This window comes from Hibiscus syriacus, unplaced genomic scaffold, assembly GCF_006381635.1.
Source record: "Hibiscus syriacus cultivar Baekdansim isolate YM2019G1 unplaced genomic scaffold, ASM638163v2 tig00110159_pilon, whole genome shotgun sequence".
NCBI lineage: Eukaryota > Viridiplantae > Streptophyta > Magnoliopsida > Malvales > Malvaceae > Hibiscus > Hibiscus syriacus.
The window spans coordinates 1648440-1673036 of NW_024062607.1; the positions used below are offsets into that span (position 1 = coordinate 1648440).

Here is a 24597-nt window from a genome sequence, read left to right on the forward strand (position 1 = left end):
GAATAAAGAAAATACTACTCTTTTCAATTCTGGAACTGCTGAGATGAAATTTATTATTTATTTTGCTGGATGTGTAACAAATGAATAGATCATCTGAATGCATAGGGGAATAGGCGAACAACTTCATCTCCAACATAACAGAACAATTTATGAAACTAAATTAGATTTGTTAAATTTTCTGTTGTAAAACTTTTCTGTACACATCAACAATCACAAATGCACTGCTACTTTTTCTTTTCACAAAACTTGTATTTATCCTGTTTACAAATGCCATACTAGAAGAATCTATTTGTTATGCCAGCTCACCTATTCAGTTATAACCATTTTAACACCTAGCTGATATTTGTTTTATTAGCTAACAAGATTAAGATAGTTAACAATGATACTATATCAAGGTCAAGGTCAAGCTCTAGGACTCAGAGAAAGAGTAATATCTTGGAAAACCTTAAGCCTTTCGTCAGTTTTCTTTGGAAACATCTTTGTGGTTTCAGTCCCCTTCCCTGGTTCAAGAACTGCAGCAATGATTGCCTCTTCAAAATCTTTGCTATAAGGTAATAAATCTGCCAATTTGTCTCCTTTCTCTTCATATGACGGGAGAGTCTTCTGGTCTTAATCTCAGGTTTCTACATTTCAGTAGAGAAAAGCTTGGTGTGGTAGTCTCCCACCAATACATTCACTCTCATACAATTAGCAGAGTTCCCAGACCTTATTCTTTTTAGGGTCTCATGCATTTGATTCCCAACAACAGGCTCCTTCACGAATTTTGATGAATAGAACGGAGGTGCATCGATATTAAAAGCAACTGTTTTTGCACTTTTTCTGCTGAGGAATCACCATCTGGTTTGCCATAACATTGGAATTGATGTTCTCATCAGCAAAATCATCATGTGCCAATGATTTTACTGCTTTTGCTGTAGGCAAACTGATGGTATCCCTGCAAGGCTGAGGCTGTAAATCGATGAAGAACCGAGGAAGGTGTCGACGAGCTGGCTTTGTTCAACCCGATCAACTTCCTTATTCAGCATCTCTGACTCAAGGTACTTGAACATCTGTTGTGACCTCTCATAGGCCTTGAGATGCGATTCAACCCCTCTCGGTCCATCGACCACGGCCGACTTCACTCCGCGAAGTTTCTTTAGTCTCTGTGATTCTACCTTGTTTCATCAAACAAATAGCCAGATTACACATCTTGTTATTATCATGAGCAATCAAAAGCGCCCGCCGATAGGCATCTTTGGCTTCGACATGATTGTTTTGCTACATCAATGCCCATCCCAAGTTTCCCTGAAGTAATCCCAAAGCATAAAAACTTCCATAATTACATGAATCCCATATCAAGGAACAACAATAAACAATTGTAACTTTGAAGTCTTACCAGCAAGTGAATTGCTTCTTGTTCCACAAAGACCTGGAGCTTCTTCTCTTGAGATCTGGCTGTTTTGGTGCGTTTCCCATTGAAAGCCAGCCCTTGTTGAATCAAATACAACTTGTGCTTCAATAATGCTATTTGGTCATCTAATCTTCCACATCTATGTAGAATTAGAACCATTAACAACCAATAAAATGAAGCAACTTGATATAACTTTTTAATTTATGTTGCTTAACAGACCTGATAGATATCTAATAGAATGTTATCTAGAGATTCCTGGGCTTGATCTGAGCATCTACTACGCAGTGATTTGATAGCTTCGATGGCTTCCTCAGCTCTATTTTGTTGCTTCATCACAATGGCCATATCCTTCAGAGCACTATTCACTCTATCCCCTGCATTAATGGCTGCCCAGAACAGAGGAATCGCTCTCTCTGGATCTTTGTCTACCAGCTGAATCAATAAAAAACGACCACACAATAAATACCCATAAAAAGAAACACAAACAAAATCAGGTTTTGAGTATACTACAAACAAACTGAAAACAAGACCCAGAATGCTTACTTGAACATTCTTGGCTCTAACATAAGGGGAGTCACCAACTGGGACTTTATGGATGGCATGGAAGGACTCGGACCGAGTCCTCGAAACCCCAAGAAGCTTCGCCGAAGAAGTAGGGGCAGATTTAGAAGGCCTGAATCCAGGAGGACCATTCCACACATCTTGCATCGTTTTCGAAAACCAGTTTTCTTTGCCTAAACCCTAAGGAACTTAGGTTTTGCATGATGATCAATTATGAAGAAAGGTTCGCGGAAAGTTGGAAGGGAAAAATAAGATACTTTAGAGCAGAGTGAAGACTGAATAGAGCACTTTTAGAGAAGAGTGAAGAGAGAGGGTGATTTTCGGGGGGAAATATTTGAAATTTTCGCCCGTTGAGATTGCCGTTTTGAGTACTAGCCGTTGGACTCTACAACAATTTACTTGAAACCAAACTTGAGGAGGGATATTCCTCATTTTCACCCCCTAAATTTCATACTTTTTTCTTATGAATCCAAATATATTCTATTTTCAACTCCGTTGGGAGCTAATGGTATGAATACAGACCAGGGATATCTTTTCAATTTATGTAATTATAACTTTTTCTTTTTTAATTTAAGTTTATAGTTTAATTTATATTAATTGTTATATTAAATTTTGTTTTAATTTTTTATACTTGCATTTTTCAAAACTATTTTTCTCAAAAACTTTGACAATTATGTTTTTAAAGTATATATTTATACTTGAGTTTCTAAGAGATAATATAAATGTGATTATTTTAACTTTGTAATTTTATTATTACTCGTTTAATTTAATTTGATTAATTATATTTTATCTGTTATTTCATTTTTCAAAGGCAAAACCAACGATATAATGTTGTTGGAAACTTTATTTCACGAGATAATCCTCTCCCCATATTAATTACTGAGATAGGGCGAATGCTACAGTCCCTGCCGTTGGTCGCCAAGTGCTATGGGCGAGGAATGAAGTCACCATGGCATCCGTGCAACCTGTGGTGCTTTGCATGCGCCATGCACGTCGCATGGGGTAGGTCGCCATGCACGTTCGGTGACCAGCGTTCACGCCTGCTCCTTCTGTATGATTCCCTGCCGCTGCTCCCTCCATGCGTGATTCCCTGCCCATGCATGCCTATGCTCCTCCCATGCACCTATCATAGCTGCGTTATTGCAACGTGAAATCAGCTGCTTCATGCATCAATTGCTTCAATGCTCAAATTGAATACATTTTCAACGCTCAAATTGATTGCAGTTCACCAACGGTTGAAAGTGAGTTATATATTGGATATGGGGGGTTTAGGGTAGAATCATAAGAAAGAAAGGAAATTTTCTAGAGGAAGGAAATGAAAGGAAGAAGAAGAAAGGGAGATAAAGGCTCAAACATCATTTGTGAGGTAATTTTTTATTGTTTAAATTAGTTTATTATATGAAATTATTAGTTTGTTAGTTTAGGGTTTAGGGTAAAACTAAAATTTAGTTAATTAGTTTGTTAGTATAAATTATTATTTTGTTAGTTTAAGTTATATTATATTAGTTTGTTAGTTTAAGTTATATATTATATTATATAAAAAAAATTAGTTAATTAGTTTCTTAGTTAAAGTTATTATATGTATAAAAATTATTTAATTAATTTGTTAGTGTGTTTAAACGTATATTAGGTTGTTTATTGAAGTTGAAGTTATAATTAGTGTTTAATTAGTTTGTTAGTTTGTTATTTTAACTAAGTTATATTATAATAAAGAAATAGTTTATTAGTTTATTATAATATATTAGATTATATAAAATTAATTTGTATAAAATATTTTGTTTAAAGAAAAAATTTGTTTACACGAACAGGGCATTATTCCACAACTTTTGCCCATGTACAGATTGATTCGAAGAAAGAAACAAGAAAGGAAAGAAATGAAAGGAAGAAGGCCTAAATACGCAGGTAATTTATTATTTTTTATTTTCCATTTTTTGTTGTTGTGTATATGTAAATTAGTTAGTTAGTTAGTTTATATTAGATTATATAAAAATTAATATGTTTAAATTATTCCAGTTTAAAAAAATAATAATGTGTTTAAAAATATTTATTGTTGTTTTAAAAATATTTTGTTTAATTTAGATTAGATTATGTGTAAATTAGTATGGAGTAAAAATTGAATGGAATATAATCTTAAAATTTATTTGATATTTAACAAATTTGATTGATTAATTAACAAATTTGTTTTATATTTAAAAAATAAAAATATTTTCAAACTAATCATTATTATTAGTAATCATTACTAAGGTGATGTTTGTTTTTGCAGAGGTAAAAGGTTTGCAGTCTGCGGACTACATCTTCAGGCATCTGCAGCAGAAGAGGTGGATCAAAAGTCTGCAGTCTGCAAGAAGAAGACTGTTTGTTTTTTAACGTCTGCAGACTGCTAAAATAAACTGAAATATAAATAAACTGATTTTTTAAACTTAAAAGAGTTTTGCAATACTGAGATTTAAATAATTTTACTTTTACAATATTGAAATTTAAATAATTCATACAACTACAATAATAAATGTTTTAGAAAAACAAACACCACCTTATTAATTCTATTATAAGTCTCACATAATCACATGTATTATTATTTTTATAAGTTTTATAGAATAAAATTTATAAATGATCATTAAATTATATGATTTTTTTAAATATGCAATTATGTAATACTTTTAATTTTTTTAAATATATATTCATAATTTATTTTTATAATTATATGATATTTTTAGAAAATATTTTTTAATTTTTAAAATATTTTATGATTATTTTTTTATTTAATTGTGATTATATTTTAAAATTTTAAAAACATAATTTATAAATTTTTATATTTTAAAATCTTAATTATCAAACAATGAAATCATTTTTTATTAAGCAATGTGGTTTAAATACTTACATTTTGTATAAAAAGTTTAAATATAATTTAAAAATAACAAATCCAAAAAAATATTATATTTAAACTTAAATCAAAATAATTAAAATAAATATAAAATTTTAATAATATATAAAATAATTTATATGATATAAAATTAAATATCTATAATATAATATTAAAAAATTAATATTTAATTTATTTAAAATATTAATATTAAAATTAATATCTATAATATAATATTAAAAATTAAATATTTAAAAATTAATATTAAAATTAAAATCAAATATAATATAAAATTAAATATAAAACCTCTTTGAAGAGATTAGAAGACGTCTGCAGACAAAAGGCCACGTCTGCGCCGCGCAGACCACGCGTAGACGTTAAAAGAGCTTCTTTCTTCTAAAAAAAAATAGTCTGCGAAGCCCAATGTCTGCGCGTGGTCTACGCGGCGCAGACATAAGAGCTTTGCAGACCTTACACAGTAAAAACAAACACCACCTAAATGATTAGTATCAAATCTAAATCATTAAATATTTATAATAAATAATTATTAGTAATCATTACTAAATTATATTATTATTAAATCATTAAATATCAAATCATTATATCAATAATAATTATTAAATCATTATTAGTAATCAAACAATCAAGTTAAATAACAAATTTTATTTTATCGTTAATATAATAGTATATTATATTTTATTTATTTATTTAATGATTTATGAAATTATCTTATCTAAATTTTTTAATCTAAATTTTTATATATATTTTTATTTGTAGAGAAAATGAGTAACAACTTTTTCACGATTGTCCATTATAATGGACAGATTATAGAAAATGAGGTCGGAGTTGTTTTTCAGTCTGAAAAACCAATAAATATGATGTTAAAAAAACATCACATTTATAGAAATGAAGCAAAAGATATAAAGAAAAATTCGAGTTGCAGTTGATGGTTTGAGGTACATATTTATGATATGTCCCAACCCAATCAGATATGTTGCAGTTCCACTTGAAGAAAATGGTGATATTAGAACAATGATTGGATTACATGAGTCAACCAATATAGCAGTTATTGAGTTATTTGTTGATGTGCGTAACATATGTGATGTTCCTGGGTCATCAAGAAGTGTAGCTCAAAATCCATCTAAAATGGCTTTCGATAGTGAGTTTGAGGACCCAACATACAGGTTCCCGAACAGTTTTATGCCACTATTAGAAAGTGGAAATGAAGTCGGAGGGACATCTGCAGCAGAGTATGAGACGAGAAACATACACCATTCGGAATTGACTGTTGATATTGATGCTGAAAATCGATGAGGAGAAATTCATGATGATTCAAGCGAAGATGAAGAAACCGAAGAACCCGTTTTGGGCGAAGACGATAATTTTTCCGGTAGAGGTGCAATTGACTTGGGCATTGATGAAGTTCTGACACCGTATGAAGCTACTCTTCATATGTACGAGATAAATTATGATGCGATGAGGGCACATGAATTCCCAGACATGCCATATTTACCTCCATACCAAATGGCTAAATCATTCGATAATTCTGGTGAATTTTCAGTTGGGGTGCAATTCAGAGGGAAAAAATGAAGCTATGCTGGCGATTAAAGAGTATTGCATCAAATTCCATGTTGATGTCCATGTTGCAGAGTCAAACCAGAAAACCCTATACTCGAAGTGTGTAAAATATGGCCCAGAGTGCAAGTGGAAGATCAGAGTGTTGAAAATTAAAAGGCACGATGCTTAGGTCATCGCGAGGTACAATGGTCCTCACACATGTTTGCGAAACTCCATCGAACAAGACCACCGACTATTGGACTCCGATGTAATATGTGAATACGTGAAGACGATGGTTGAAAATGATCCAAGGATATCTTATTCAGTGTTAGCTGCATCTATTCGAAAACAATTTAGATATCAAGTAAAATATGGCAAGGTGTGGAATGCGAAGATGAAGGCAATGAAGTTGACGTATAGAGATTGGGATAGATCGTACAATGAGCTACCACATTTGCTACAAGCAATGAAGCGATTTATCCCAGGAAGCATAGTGAAGTCTCAAACCATGTTTGTATATGACAAAGAAGGTCAACTTGTGCCAGGGAAGAAAATATTCTATAAACTATTTTGGGCATTCAAGGCATGTATTGAAGGATTTCCATTTTGCAAACGTATGATCCAAGTAGATGGTACGTGGCTGTATGGTCAATATATGTATGTACTCTTGATGGCAGTTGTGCAAGATGGTGAGCAAAATATCTTCCCAATTGCATTCGTCATTGTTGAGAGAGAGACAATAGAGGCTTGGGATTTTTTTCTGACCAATCTACGTCAATATGTCGTTCATGAAGATGGAGTTTGCTTGATATTCGATAGAGGAACGAGTGTTTTGGCTGCAATTGAACGACCAGGAAGTCGTTTGATACCTCCGTATGCATATCTGACATTTTATATCTGTCATATGGGTAAGAATAGTATCGACCAGTTTCATAACGCACACATTCATAGCGAGATAGTCAGCACGGGTAAGCTTTATTTTCAATATTTGTGCATTTTTTAGGTGGTTTTTTTAATTGCGGTTTAGCATAATATATTATGAAACAGGATACGAACTACGCCAACCAAATTTTGACAAGAGATTGGAGAATTTGAAGGTATATTACGATGATCAGCGTGTTTGGAAGTGGGCTTCAAAAATATCGCGGGAAAAATGGTTGCAAGCATACGATAAAGGTCGGCGATATGAACATATGACCACAAACCTTGTTAAGACCATTAATTCAGTACTAAAAGGTACACGTCATCTCCCAATAGCGAGTGTGGTGAAAGAGACGTACTTTAGGTTAGCTAAGGTTTGGTCCGATAAAGGCAAGGAAATTGAGAGTCTCATAAATAGAGGTAAAACTTGGGCTCCTACAGTGGTGGAATCAATGGAAGCAAATGAGCGATTGGCAACATCAATGGTTGTTCATAATTTCGACCGAGTTGGTCATACTTTTGTTGTGTCGTGCATACGCCGTAACGTCGGAGAAGAAGACCAAACATTTAGAGTTGATTTACGACACAAATGGTGTGATTGTGGTCGTTTTCAGGCATAGAAATATCCATGTGCTCCTGCAGTCATTGCATGTATGTATGCTGGTGTAAGTGCATACACTTATGTTGATGAATGATTTCACCTACATAGGATATTAAATGTCTACAACTATGCGTTCAGACAGATCCCGAATGAATCATATTGGCCCAAAAAGGATAATGACGAATGGCTGCCAAATCCAATGCTTCGCAGAAGTCCAAATGGTCGACCTGAGTCCACTCGTATTCATACCAGTATGGATTTCCATACTAGAGAGAGAGGTCAAGCAAAGATGCGGATTATATAGGGGTGAAGGCCATTCAAAAAACAATTGTCCTAATTTACCAAGATATAGGCATCATCATTAGTAATCATATATGTTTGAATTATGTAATAATGAACCTATTATTGCAAGGAAATTTATGTAATTTCTGTTCTTAAATTATTAGATCTTCGAATTGAAGTTTAATTTATGTTTTATAATAATGATTTAATGATTTTATTTATGTACTAATGAATTAATAATGATTTTATTTTTAATGATTTTATATTTAATGATTTAGTAATAATATCATTTAGTAATGATTATTAATGATGATTTATTATTAATATTTAATGATTTGATACTAATGATTTAGTAATGATTAGTAATAATAAAATTAAAATAATAATTTCATACTAATGATTTACTAATGACTACTAAAATTATAATAATGATTATAATAGTCAAATTTATCATTATAAATATGTCGAAATTATTTTTTTGACATTTTTCGTAGAGACGTGCATATTTCATATTAGTTAATTATATAAAAATCATAGATTTAGTAATGATTTGATAGTAATAATTTATTATTAATATTTAATTATTTGATAGTAATGATTTAGTCATGATTACTAATAATGATTTATTATTAATATTTAATGATTTGATAGTAATGATTTAGTTATGATTACTAATAATGATTTATTATTAATATTTAATGATTTGATAGTAATGATTAATAATAATGAAATTATAATAATGATTTGATACTAATGATTTAATAATTATTACTAATAATTATGAAATAATAATTTTTGTTGATAATTTATAATAATGGACGTGTGGTGTAATTAACCCTATTTTCGTTACATAACTAATACCCATCCATGGAACACTAGTTTGGTTTATAATAATGATATGATTTGATTTAGTAATGATTTAAAAATAATGATTTAATAATGATTTAGTAATGATTAGTAATAATAAAATTATAATAATATTTTAATCATTAATAATGATTAATAATAATCATTTAATTATTATTAAATATTTAAATATAATTTATTCAATTCAATTTAAATTAAATTTAAATATTATTAATATGTATTTCTATGTATTTATATAGTTGATTTTGTAATAATGAACTTATTTTTGCAAGGAAATTTATGTAATTTTTGTTCTTAAATTATTAGATCTTCGAATTGAAGTTGAATTACTTATCTTCACAAGTGTGGACTATTCGAATTTATATTTATAAATAGTCGAATTTATTAATGATTTCTAGCTATTTAATGATTTGATACTAATGATTTAGTAATGATTACTAATAATGATTTATTATTAATATTTAATGATTTGATATTAATGATTTAGTATTGATTAGTAATAATAATTTATTATTAATATTTAATGATTTGATAGTAATGATTTATTAGTAATATTTAATGATTTGATACTAATGATTTAATAATGATTAGTAATAATGAAACTATTATAATGATTTGATACTAATGATTTAATAATGATTACTAATAGTTATGGAATAATAATATTTAATTTCAATATTTAAATCATTTAATTTAAGATTACTAGTCGAAATCACTTTATTCAATTTAAATCGAATTCATAAATTGTTGAATTTATAACTAGTCGAATTTATCTTTATAAATATGTCGAATTTATATTTTTTACATCTAACGTAGAGACATGCATATTTAATATTATAATATTTAAGTTTTAATAATATTTAACATTTGCAACTTAAAGTTTATTTTAAATTGAAATTAAAGTTTTTAAGTTAAGGTTAAAAAACTCTAAATACATAATTTATGTTTAAAAAATAAAAAATAGTCTAATTTCAATATTTAATTTGTAACAAGTAACAAATGAGTTTACAATTGTTGTCGATGCGGGGTGTTGTTGAATGATAATGTCGGGGCGGACGTCTGATGCGTTGTGGCCGTTATGGTTGCTCAGGAGTATGGTACCCATCCTCCTCATTCATTGGGGGCATTTCAACTGTCATTCCACTAGTTTGTGATTCCATCCCACTTGCAAACGTTGACTGACAAATACTGGTATTTGACATCATAGATGTCATTTGGTCAAAGTCATACATCGACTCAAACATGGGAGAGTAGATGGGTGCCTCAGGCTGCACAAACTCTGGTACGTATGTCTGGGCATCAAAATCATCAAATGCGTGATGCAACGATCCAGCATCGCTGAACGGTTATGGTGCGCTATTATCCACATCAGTTATTTCCGCTTCAAGTTGTTGAGATAAACTCCCACTCCCACTCGGTAGAGAGTATTCAGCTTTACCAAATCTTTTCTTAAACCTCAAAAACTATCGCCTCTATACCATTGTTGTCAAGAACGGCTTTCCATTATCTCAAAAATAATCAAGGTAAGCTGAAGTCTCAAAATTAAAGTCATCGTCTTGAATGGGGTCAAAAGTTGGCATGAATGAAGCCCTATTGTTCCAAGCATTAATGTAGGTTGCATTCTTCTCAACCCAATTCACCTTTTCTTTACGGTAACCATCAAATCTGTGTAGATGGTCATGCGTCTCAACCCAATTCACCTGACGACGACCATCTAAGTTTTGGAGGAGGTCATGATCCCATGGACTCTGCGGAATAGGTTGGTGGAAGCCGAATTACCTCAGCACTCTATCCGCAAATTGGATCTCAACAAAAGCAAAATTGATCAATGGTGTAACAACACACCAATATTGAAACCCATCAAAAACATCGTGTGGCACCAACGCCAAAATTTCTTCATCTATGTATGGTCTCCAATTAAACTATAAAATTAAAATAACAATAAAATTGATTTAAATCAAATAATATAGTTAATTTAAATAATAATTAATGATAATAGATTATACATACCTCCTTTTTGCCCTTAATGTCGATCTTCAGCCTGAACTCTTTAATATTGTTGTGCATCAACCCCGTGCCTTCAATTTTATGCCTCTAGCTGTATATCAATCAAAACAAAAATATGGTCATTTTGTTCAATATTTTTAATCAAAATAAATAATTTATAATTAATATTTTATATTAAAATAGAGAATTCATATTACCTTCAAGTAAGTGGAAAGTCAACCGCAGTCCGACTAATCAGTATCAAAAATGGAAGTCTATGCCAAGAACATGATTGTAGCAGCAGACATCCACCGATTTCTGTTGTATTATTATCATTCACGACTAATGACGCCTTGTACATCTCATGATACAAGAACGCCAATATCGTCGATCCTCAGCTATAATGCCTACTATTCACAAATTTCTTAAAAAAAGAAGATAATGAGTGTGAACATAACTACCGGATTTATCCGGCATCAAAATTCCCCCAATTAACTGTAATATATATGCTCGTGTTGCATATATAATTTCTTACTCCGTACTATTTGGTTGGAGCTGAAATTGATTCTTCAACCATGACAACCTCACACGCCACCCTTTACACTCTGGTGGTACAGACGTTTTCCCAAGAAACACACTGCAAAGTTGTGCCACATTATTGTACTCATGTGTCATTACCACCGGTATCCTATTTGTTTGGACCCCAAGTTGTATTGCCATATTCTCCAGAGTTATCGTACATTCTCCACACGACAAATGAAATGTGTGCGTTTATGGTCTCCAACGTTCAATCAACGCACTGATCAAACCTGGGACCAACTTGTATTCTCGCACAAATGTTACATACCAAAATCCAGCATGTTACAAGTTTTCTTCTATCAATCGGTGTGGCTTAGGCAGATTATGTAGCCGATGACGAAAGACTCACTGCTCGTCCTCCAACAATTAAATAATTCAAAAAATTTATCACAATCATAAAATAATATTCAAATATTTATTAATTATAATTCATTAAACAAATATTTTATTCACCATTATTCCCAAATGAGTTGAAATATGTTCATTGTCAAGTCTCAGCAGTGAAATTTGGTCAGCCATTGGAATGAATCTGTAAAAAATATTAAACAACAATATTTATAAAATCATTTAATATAAACTAACTAACAAATTTTTTTTATATAATAACTTATAAACTAATAAACTAACAAACTAAACTTTTTAAAATATAACTTAAACGCGCCCTTAATCAACTAATAAACTATTCTTTTATATAACTTAAACTAATAAACTATTTTTTAATTATAATATAACTTAAACTACTAATAAACTAATTAACTAATTTTTTATATAATATAAATTCAACAAACAAATATAACTTAATTTTTTAACTATCTACAAACTAATTAAATATTTTTTATATATAACTAACGACTAACAAACAAACTAATTAATTATTTTTAATATATAACTATCAAACAAACTAATTAAATAATTTTTTATTTATGTATGATATAACTTAAACTAACAATAATATAACTTAAACTAACAAACTAATTAACTAAATTTTTGTTTTACCCTAAACCCTAAACTAACAAACTAATAATTTAAAATAATAAACCGATTTAAATAAAATAAACAAAATTACCTCGATGTTTGCCTCCCTTTCTTCTTCTTCCTTTTTTTCCTTTCCTTTCTCTCGACACTCTTCTCCCTTTCTTTCTTATGCTTTGTTAACCCCATATCATACCCTATATATTTAAAGGTCGGCTGCTTCAATTCATGCAATAATAATTGAAGACATCATAAGCAGTTGTTATCATTCAACGCAACAATAATTGTTGCATGAAGCAACAAATGATACTGCATGAAGCAACGAAAATGATGCTGCAATAATGCAGCGATTAAAGCTGCATGGGAGCATCGGGGAGCAGGCGAGCATGAGGGGAGCAGGCGGTAGGAATCTCGCTAGTTTGGTCGCCGGGATCATATGGCGACCTTATAGGTCGCCCGGCATACATGGCGACCTCCATTGGGCGTGCATGGCGACCTACACGCATGCAAACTGCAGCAGCTCACCACAGCTCGCGGGGACATTATGGCGACCTCCTTGGTTGCCCAGAGCGACTGGCGACCTGCATGGACACTGTAGAGATCACCCTATTTCAGCAATTAATCTGGTGAGAGCATTATTTCGTGAAAAATTTTTTGAGAGCATTATCTCGTGAATTTTGCCAATATAAACGTCATTTTATTTTTTAATTGTAACTTTTGTCGTCAGGTGGATATATCAATAGTTAAAGTTCATGTCTTAAATGAAACATTTTTAAATATAAATATTATGTTCAAAATTTATGATTATTTCTCTCAACAATGTTATCCTTAAAATTTTAATCTAATTTTTTCATAAATATAATATATCTTATCATTACATTCAACATTTATTTATATCTAGTTATTTTCATTTTACTTTCAAATACAAATCTTGAAAATAAAAGAAGATAATAGCATATCAACAAGGTTGGTTCAAGTGATAAGCAGTTTGATATTATTTAAGTAAAGTCTTGAGTTTGAGTCCTTATATATACAAAAAATTCCTACAATGAAACTCACTCACAAAAATCAAATATCGGTTCGGATTAGTCAAAATAAATTCTTAGAACCAGAAGGGAAAGAAAAAAAATAGCCCTAGACATTGATTGCTGATGCAAGCAATGAAAATCTCCTCCCTAATTCCAACCTTTCTTATCCCCTAAATCGATAAGATCATATAAATAAATATGATTCGTTCTTGCTTGGTTTTCGACCATAAATCTTGGTCCAAGTGGACAGTGATGGGGTTTGAATATCGTCTCATGTTTTTGTTTTAATGAGTAGGGGTACGCCTTTCAAACTCTCCATTGTCGTCTTGTTACAGCGATTTGTGTTTGTTGAGTTCCATATGTTTCACTCCTAACCTATTCCATAAAATATACACATATACGTGTTCACCTTCGGCTTCATCTGTTATGTTTTACCCACTTACATTAAGCAGCAGTTAATGACTTCAACCTAGTCGTACCAGAAAAATCCTACCATATCACTAGGTTTTGCTTCTTCTTTTACTAGACTACACCAACCACATGCATCCCCTTTACTCCATTCTATCTAACAATACGAAGTAGCAAAGAGATGGCTTAAATTAGGGTTGAAGATGTCATCTCATGAAATTAATGAATATAAATTTGTTGTCAGTAACAAATTTAGCTGGCCCACAGTTGATAATTCACCTTTTTCTAGTTTGAGCAGAAATCTAAGAGAATGATCGTGGGTCAATATTTTTGTGTTGCAGATAATTGGTCATGAAGAATGAAGAAGATGATAGGGAGGTTGTGAGGGTTTCAACCCCTTCATATGTTTTTATTGGGGTATTTATCTCAAATTTTAGTGTATATCAGTCGTAGGGTCATCATTCTTATTTGTAGACTAATATATTATGCGAATTTGTTAGTCTTTGGATCAATTCATTATGATGTGTCAGAAGAGTCTGTCAAGAGGTATTGTTTATGCATTGTAATTGATTAGAAGTGTGTACACAGAGGATGTAAGCTAGTTGGAGGTTCTGGCAGGACGAGAAATTTGTCTAAAGACCTTAACTGGTGGAGAACTGACAGTTTCAATAAATTTAATGTGACGAATTAAAAAAAATTAGGAGTTTAGAGAAATATAATAAATTAGATGCAAAAGTCGATATTATTCAAAAATTTATATGAAGTATTTATATTCATACTTACAGTTGAGTCCGGATGATATAGATAGATTAGGAGTATATTACGTGTACCCTTTTTGTTTTCCAAAACTTCTTAGAAGTCCCCCAGCAACAATATAAAAACCATTTGTCAAAAGTGTTAGTGGAGCCGAAGTCTTAGTACATGAAGCAAATGGGAAGGACTCCTTGTTGTGAGAAAGGTCACACAAACAAAGGAGCATGGGCTAGGGAAGAAGACGAGCGCTTAATAGCTTACATCCAAGCTCACGGTCAGGGTTGTTGGAGATCGCTACCGAAAGCCGCCGGCCTACTTCGTTGCGGCAAGAGTTGCCGTCTCCGATGGATTAACTATCTAAGACCCGATGTTAAGCGAGGTAACTTCACCGATGAAGAAGACGACATCATCATTAAGCTACATAACCGTCTCGGTAACAAGTAAGTTTCAGGGACCATTATTTATATCGTTTCTTCAATTTCATGCCTCAGGCCTTCGCTAAAATTTGTATCTTTGTTGCTGAAAGGTGGTCGAAGATAGCATCGAGGTTACCGGGAAGAACAGATAACGAGATCAAGAATCACTGGAATACACACATAAAGAGGATGATGCTGACTAAAGGTATAGACCCCACAACACATCGATCCATCAATGAACATGTCTCATCGACGATTGTTCTTAGAGAAGATACGAAGATCCATGATGAACTTAGTTGCAATAACCAGAACAAACCAGAAGAAGAAAAGTGTCCGGAATTGAGTCTTGAGCTGCGAATAAGCCTTCCCTCTTCAAGTACATGACTATGATAGCAAAATCATAGTACAAATAGTTCTAAGTTTTAAATTTCGATAGTTCCCCTCTGGTTTTTATATTAACAATAGGCTTTTATCATAACTGGAAATGGTTCAATGACATATTCATATCTTTGATAAAACCTGTGTTCTTGAAGATCATTGGCTATTTTCATTTGAAAAGAAGAAAGCTTTTCTTTTTGGTGCAATTAATGAGCGATATGGAAAGAGTACGTGAAGTCTCTTAGTGAAGAGGGAGAAAGGGGAGTGAAAGAGGCGAAGAGAGCTTCAATATTCATTGCTAATTTGCTAGCATGTTAGACGATTCTACCTACCGCATTAGACAGTTCTACCTACCACACAATTATTGTGCCAGCTGCTGGCTGCTGGCTGCATCCAAGGAATAAAACCCTATCTTGTAGAACTTGTCTCTGCTCTTTTGTTTAATCACTATCTTCATTATCCCAACAAGTGTCCTAACTCCTAACTATAATTAATATGCATGCAAAGAAGGGAACTTTAGTTATCCATAGATGACATGTGTTAAATTTAATTATATTGTGAACGAAAATATGGTGTTCTAAGAGTTTTGTTCCTTAATTTGATTTAACTCTGGTTGATAGTAATATTTGGGTTGTGGCGATAATAGTCTGTTCATCTTTTCTGATTTGAACATAAAACTGTAATCAACAGTCAATGATAAAGTTATAAACAATCAATAACGTCCAGTCTAAAAGATCTGAAGAGTGTGTAAGAGAACTCGAGAAGTTCCTTTCTCAGTCTTGGCTAAGTGTTTTTATGGTGACCTTTATCACCGATGCCCGATCTAGGATCATGATTGTATTTGTAGGTTCATAGATTGAATAAATATGATTTTTTGACAGTAGATTTAGTTTTAGCATGTGATATGAACTTGAGAGAAGATGAAAACCTCAAAGTTCATAAGTTGACGGAGGAAATCTTTCAAAGGTCTCCTATATTATTCTGGAGGATTTAATCACCAGATGAATCAATTATGGAAGGAGTCCGGAAGAGATATAACAACTCTAAATATAACTCGACCTATATTATTAGAAACAGGCAAGATCTCGTACTCGTACAAGAGAAAAAAAAAAAGACCATCGATGCTGGTATATTTCAATATGTAACGCCTGCTATAGGGGTAAAGACCAGGAGAAAAAAGTTGGCTCCTTTTGGTTAATGGTTCTTTAAGTACTTGAACAATTTTCATCTGCATTTTTCTTTCCTTTTCCTGCTCTCTTTTAACCAGAAAAGTGATCAATCTTAAAAAATGGTTGATGAGAGATAAATTCAACATCCGAGTGACTGATGATGATGGCTTAATGCTCGACTACATAACTGGAAAATGACCCTCTTCCATTTTCTTCATGCTGATGTAATGTAACGTGCCTGTATAGAATATTTTATGTTTGGTATTGACTCTATAACTTGAGCTTTGTTACTCCAATGAACTTTCACAATTCCAGTGACACCATAGTCACAGGGTAGGTAAGGAATGTGGTTTGAGCACAATTTCGTCGCCAACTCCCAAAAGTCTTTTCTTATTAATCATACTTTTAACTAATTCTTCTATTGAGTTTTTTTTATTAGTTCGAGAGTTTTTTTTATTAATATGAGATAAGTATAAGATATTATATGTTCAAATATAATTCTCAATTATTTGACATTGAATGCTCACGTTCCTAGCATTCCTATTGCTCGAATTTGTGACCTCAATAAATAACAACAATTCATTTACTACCGATGTTGCTTGAATCGTGCAGTTCAAGAGAGCTAAATACGTGAAAAGATTATCAGTGATGATAATAATTTTTATTAGATTTATTTTATTACGTTTATTCTAACATTTAGTTTGAGAGAATTTCCCAATGTATAATATTCTTTTCTTAATCTTTTTTTCTCTAAATGGTGGAAATGTGATTCCTACCAATATCTTAGATAAGGATTTTTGTTCATATAAATCATTTGTTGTATCTGAAGTTGGGTAATTAATAATTTGTTGTGTAAATTTATTAAATATTTTTTATTTAATATATTTTATATATAAATGGTGTTACACATTTTTTTAGAATAATCTAAGGTAATTATATTTTAGTATCTGTTCAAAACGTTCTTACATATTTAAAAAGTACTTTAATAATTAATTAATTTTTATTAGTATTGTATTTATAATGTTTTTAAGGGTATATAGTGAAATTACATGTTTTCTTTGAGTGAACGAGTTAAAAGTTAATGCTATTAATATTTTTATTAAGCTAAGGTATTATAAAATAATTAATGTTATAACTTTTTATTATTTTTTAAGTCTTAGAGTGAACAAGTTAGAAGTTAATGCTATATATTTTATTCTTTGGTTCATTAGAAGTTTCTTATTCTTGAGAAATATTTTAGTAGGTTAAATTTATGATTTATAATTTTTATTATTATTTTATTATTTTTAAATTTTAAATTTTAAATTTTATTTATTATAATTTATTTGACAAAATATCATAAAATAATAAAACAAATTAAAAAAAAGAATATATTAAACGTTTAATATTTGATAGTTCCAAAAAAATTAAAGAACAATGATATGTACATATAAAGTATATTTTTAAAAGAAATTATTTAATATATTAATACCATAATAAAAATTAATATTTTTAAAATTTAGATAGTCCGGAGAAAATGGTTCGATAGAATATTAAAAGTTTATTATGTTAAAAAGAAAATATATCACAAGACCATTTAATTTTATATTCTCTTAATCAAATATTGTTATTTTACATCTCTAATAAAAAGTAAACAAGGCAATATAATATTCTCACTAGTATATGTAATGTTACTTTTTAAGAATCGTATTCCTAGGAATAATAATAGTATATTAAATAAACCAAATTCTATATTCTCAAAAATAAAATTTAATTAAAACTTTTTAAGATAATATTATTATTATTAGTAATTATGAATTTAAAATAATTTCAGAAAAATCATACAAATTTATATTTTTTAACTAATCCCATCTTGTGTTAGGTCACGTGATACCATGTGGTTAAAGTTTAACAATATTATATTTTTAGATAGTGTTCGGTTATTATAAATTTATAGATGCTTAATTTTTTTTAATCAATTAAAAACTTACATATTTTTTATAGACATAATTATCTCTAGGGATGATTATGGGTCGGGTTGGTCGGTTTTTGGTCAACTCGATCTGATTTGAGAATAAGAAATCCTCTACCCGAGATTCGACTCGATCTGACCAAAAATAATAAAAATATTATTTTTATTTAATAAAAAAGTGATTTAATTGAAAAAGTAATATATAGAGTGATATTATTGTAATTATTCTTAAATATATAAGGTAAAATTATTTTTTCGGGTCGGGTATTTTTCACCCTAAACCCAACCCGACCTGAACATCGCATTTAAAAAAATCCGACCGACCTGACCCGAACCTGAATTTAAAAAAAACCGACCTGATCGGGTTAAAACCTATCGGATTCAGATATCATGCTAATCCCTAATTATCTCTAAAATTAATAATTTTTTCACTAATGAGGTCAATTACTGTGTTCTAATTATTTAATTATCAAGATATGATATTACGATTATCAAGAGATGATATTATGATTATCTCACAAGTGTTGTACGTAAAAATAATCATACGTCATGATTACTTCATCAGTGTTGTGCATAAAAGCAATCATGCTATTTTTTTGATAGAAAGATTTAATTTTATTAAAAATAAAAATATCAAACATAATCGTAAATATAAATTAAAATATAATTATTACATTTTATTTATAACTATTGATACAATAAATTAATCATTTAGATCACATAATTACCATAGAAGAAAAATGTTAAAAAACTAACCAAAAAGTTTGAACAAAATTTATATAAAATCTGACATCTGTAAACGAACCGCAAAAGATGATGAAATTATTGAAAAATCACCGACAAATCACAAATAGACTCAAGTAACATGAAAAACTATCCACAAACGCAAATTGTGTATACAAATCAATCAGATGATCTAATATAGATAAGACCAGAGTGCCATCTTAATAAATCGTGGTGATATCAAATTATACCATAAGAATTTTTTTAAAACAAAAACAATGACTAAACAACAATCATACTATTATTATTTAGTATAACATATTTAGGGCATCTAATAGCATACTGTAACGCTGTTTACGTGGAAGTATACCAAGCTTCGGTATATAAGACTAAAAATACCATGCAAGTCTTTGTGTTATATTTCAAATTATATTTTATTTGTTTTATTTGAGATATTGAAAAAATTAAACCAAGAAAAGAGCAAAATAATCTTCTGAACAAGAGCAGAGTTATAAAAATTAGATCACACTGCCAAAATTTTAAAAAATTAGCCAAAATAACTATAGACGTCAGTTTTCATTAGAGAATGATACTTATTTTCAAAATAACGTTATTATTCTTTAAAATTGATATTATTTTTATTTCTAATATTTTTATATATTTTTTAAACATTCATTTTCCTAAAAAATTTGAGTGCCAATGAACATCCCACTCATTTACTTAAATGCCGATTTTGGCCTTGCACATAAGGCATAACAGTAATTAGATTTCGACTATTACACATTCATTCAGTTTGCCCCTACTCTTCTAATTGGAGCAAATTAACTCAATCTTTCACTAATCACGTGATATTATTTTATTTTATATGCTACGTCAATAAATAATTTTAAAGTTTCAATTTTAAAAAAATAAAAATGTTATAAACAAATTTTCAAAAATTATGAACAAAAAAAATTTTGAAAAGTTAAAAATAATTTTTTCTTCATTTTTCGATATAAATTCTCAAAAGATAAGAACTACAAAAGAATGTTAATTATTTTGTATAATCACCAATATTTAATTTATTAACCGATTAATTCAGATTCGGTATTACAGAGGCAATGACAACCCTCCCAACTTAGTTTATTTCATTCATAGACATCAAAATTTTGAACCCTAACATTGCTTAAAAGATCTAATGTCTCATCCCTCTAGAATTATTGGTAAATAATGTTAATTTTTCAAAGAAAATTCAAAAATCATGAAACATTATAAAACAAACTTAAAAAAAAACTTAAAGATTAACTTAGTAGACAATTAAGGAACAATTTTGTTTTTATGACGTGTTCATGGACCAAGTTAGTCGTCTTTGAAATGGAAAGACCAGCATCCAATCAAGTTTGAGGGGGCACTTTTATCTATACATGGAACTTCCAAACTGTTAATATTCTCCTGATCTATTTCACGAACTCGAATCAGGACTAAAATTTTACAGAATCTTTCATATGGACAATTAGCTCAGTTGGTAAGAGCATTATGCTAATAAGTTTGAGACATGCATGGACCAAAACTTTAGCTTCAAATTTTATTTTTAAAGTGTTAAAATTCTATACTAAAATAACCAAAAGCAAATAAAATCTGCAGAAATGGCTTCAACCTCCGGAAAGTATTGAAATTCTTAACTTGAAATAGCTAGAAGCAAATAACATGCCAACGTAAACGAATTCATACATTTGTATAACGAAACTTCAAAGGCCGAAAAAGGCGAGCAGTCGACTAGAAGAAATGCGGGGGGGGGGGGGGGGGGGGGAAGAGACGAAAAATTAACAGTTGATGCTTCATTTGTCCTTTGGAGGGGCCTTCTTTGCAGCCTCAGCTGCTTCCTTCTCTGCTTCAATCTCAGCTGCGATTGCATCAATTTCAGCTTCATCAAGCTGCCGCAGACCCTCTTTTGTCCTCACCGCAACTTCAATGTTCTTCCCCCCACTCTCAACAACCTACATGAACGAGATGCATAAAGACAATCTATCATTATTCATCATATAATATGCATCTTTACCATATTAATAAGCCATGATGAACTGCATGTAAATCTGATGTTGGAAATCATTGTAGAAGAAAGGAAGCATTCTTTGACCTACTCGGACAAGTAAACCTCTGACACTGTTCTTCGATAATCTAGCAGCAAGAATACAGTTTGACCACATATGTTTTTATTGCGTCGTGCCTCAAAGTAGCGATGGAATGAAAGAAACAATTACTAAATAATATTGCAAAAACAATACTTAAAATCATTTTACCCTAGGCGTTTGCAGTGCTCAAAATAGAGAACTAATGGAATTTTCTCTTGAAACATGAAAATAAGAAATTCCAAGCAGAAAAAGTTCCGGAGGGATCTGTCTGATATAGTGAAGGCACACCACACTATATGGATCAAAGCCCACAATCAGAGTAGAGAGACCAAAACGGCCTAACACCTCCACTTTGAGTATACTTCTGCTGAAGACCTGCAATATAACGGGTAATATACTCGACCGTAACTGGATCTTCAACAGTCAACCCGTGGCTTTGACATTCAATCCAAGCCCTGTTTATGAGGACCCGAGCATCTGCTTTGAGTCCAGCACATGCCAATGCAATGTGATCATCCAAATTCACAATCTTCCTAACCGATCTACAAGACAGAATCAGTAAAAGTTAAAAAGTAGCTCAATTAGAGAAATTTCAAAAACTCCAGTGTTTTCCTTACATGTTTTTATCATAAAATTCCTACACTTTCTAGTTTCTTAATCACCAAGATAAATGATTAGAGTGAAAAGAAAAACCCTTCACAAAATCAGTTTTCTTTACTTGGGGCAATGAAAAATTTTCTCTTTCGAGAAAATCCCAATCTAAAATGCTTAAGCTAAACAGTATTGCATCCATTAGCTGCAAATCCAAATCATAAAACCTAACCCTAAATTTCATTTTGACAAAAATTAAGCAGAAAAGATCGATTTTTGAGAGAGAAAAAAAGGAAAATGAAAGTGGAGGCGTAGTGTTGCAAAAAAAGATAGATAACCTGGAGTCCTCCTGGAGTTTAGCGGCGGACTTTTTCTCGACACCCAGGACAACGATGTCAGTGCCGCGCACACCAACGGCCGCGTTACCCTTACGGACAGCTTCGAGGGCATATTCCACTTGGAACAAATGTCCGTCCGGCGAGAACACCGTGATCGCTCTGTCGTATCTCGCCATTTTATTCTATTCCTTGTATTGAATTTGCTTTTGCTATGACATGGTTGCTGATGCTTTGCTTTTCCAGTAATAGCTTAAGGGTTGAATTTGGTTCACTAATATTATTATTTGAAATATGATTATTTAAATGTTATATTATTTAATATATTATCAAGAAAATTTTCTTTTATTTAAAAATCATCGGAAAATTAATCAACTTATCTTAGTAGTCAAATGAATCGGTGTTGTTTTTAGAGGTCACGGGTTCGAGCATCAGCAGCTGCAACATGGTGATTGTGCGTTGATTGTCAAATTGTTGAAAGTATTTATAGCAGATACTACTTTGTAATCACATTAACTTAATAAAAAAATCACAGAAAAATAAAAAAAAACACCATATTAGTATCTTTTCTTTAATATTTACTAAACTAGCACCCGTTCAGAAATCGAGGTAAAGAGAGGCGTTTCACAAAACGAGCCTTGTTGATGTAGCTGAAAGGCGTGTTTATCACATCGAGCTTTCACGTTCCAGCTGAGGTGGCATGTTACTTGGGAGACGTGTCTTGAGCAGCGTGCCTTCCCATTCCCTTCCCGCCTTCCCGCTCAACAATCTCGGCCCCAACCCCTTATATAAACCATTCCCCTCCCCACTTCTAAATCACATAAAATTACTACAATATCATCTTTCTCTATATTATAATTCAAGATATTTTGTTCGAAACGTCTTCAAGAAAATAATTTAGGGTATAAAATTTTTATTTTTATTTTAATTACTAATTTTTTTATTTTGTGTAGTTATAAAATGACAGACATGCTACTGCGATTGGATGAAACCCATATTTTTATCTCATTTTGCTAACATGGTAACAATATTTAATTATTTTATTTTTTATTTTATTTAAATATTTAAATATTTTATTGAATATTATTTCAATTTTTGTTTCGATAATTTTTTTATGAATTAGGATAATGATCATATATTAGAAATGTTTATTCGTAACAATAAGATGTTCACATCGTAACATATCTTCACCTATTTATCTGATGTTGGATTTGATTACTCAACGAAAATTATTGAAGTCTATAAACTTGAACTTGCCCTTATTTCTGCATTAATCGAGAGGTGTAGACATGACATACACATATTCCATCTTCCATGTGGGGAGTGCACAATTACCCTGGAAGATGTTACAATGCATTTAGACTTTCGGTAAATGAAAATGTTCTTTGTGGTGCGATGGATGAGTATTTGCATGCTTTATACATGAAGTATTTAGGAGATTCCCTACAAACGTTCAACGGTGGACGAATCACGTTATTATGGTTGCAAAGCACTTTTGGAGAGTTGAACGAAAATTGTTCTGAGTATCATACAATTTTTTTTGCCTGATCATATATATATTATGAATCATAGAAGGGATCTTGATGCCCAACAATCTCGGTATATCTCTTTAAAGAGATGTTTCGAGAAATGAATTGTACTAAAAACGGTTTGACGGCTATCTTTTTCTTCTCCAATCTTGGGCATGACATCACATCCTTTTTTATGTCCGATCGTGAAACAACCATTTGTATTCCCGTTATTACTAAGCTACTTTCAGTTCTGAATTTATTTATAAATATTTTTTACTATACAATGAATTAGAAGATATATGATTACTAATTGAGCAAAAAGTAAGTTCAGAGCTACACTTTTAAGTATTATTTTTATTTAATTATCTTGATATAATTAGAATCTTATTTAAATTTTTATAAGAAATATATATTTTTGTTTCAGTTCAAATGAATGTCTTGTATGGATGATGAACTGAGGGTTGCATCCACCTCACTTAAGTGGTGCATTCGAGTATGGGTTGCAGTTGTGCCTCTTATATGTTTTGCTATTGTTGAAAGGCATCGACTGATTGTGTGCTTTGTCAGTTTGTTTTCAAACAACTTATTCCTCAAGCACCCGTAAATTTTGACAATATGAACATAATTGATAGACGAGGCAAACAAGG

At 31.0% G+C, this 24597-nt stretch overlaps 1 protein-coding gene and 2 pseudogenes across 1 annotated transcript; 1 reads left to right on the forward strand and 2 right to left on the reverse strand.

Moving 5' to 3' along the window:
• Positions 1-307: 307 nt before the first annotated feature.
• Positions 308-2190, reverse strand: LOC120216195 (annotated as a pseudogene).
• Positions 2191-14853: 12663 nt separating this feature from the next.
• LOC120216189 (myb-related protein 308-like) lies at positions 14854-15655 on the forward strand. Its single transcript, XM_039213682.1, has 2 exons — positions 14854-15205; positions 15292-15655. Exons 1-2 carry the CDS (start codon positions 14934-14936, stop codon positions 15563-15565), a joined length of 546 nt encoding a protein of 181 aa, XP_039069613.1. The 5' UTR covers positions 14854-14933; the 3' UTR covers positions 15566-15655.
• A 5514-nt stretch (positions 15656-21169) lies between these two features.
• LOC120216269 lies at positions 21170-22692 on the reverse strand (annotated as a pseudogene).
• Positions 22693-24597: the final 1905 nt, after the last annotated feature.

Coding starts and splice junctions, on each gene's coding strand:
- LOC120216189 (XM_039213682.1), top strand. CDS start 14,934: ATGAAGCAAATGGGAAGGACTCCTTGTTGTGAGAAAGGTCACACAAAC. Junction 15,206..15,291: donor CATAACCGTCTCGGTAACAA/GTAAGTTTCAGG, acceptor TGTTGCTGAAAG/GTGGTCGAAGATAGCATCGA.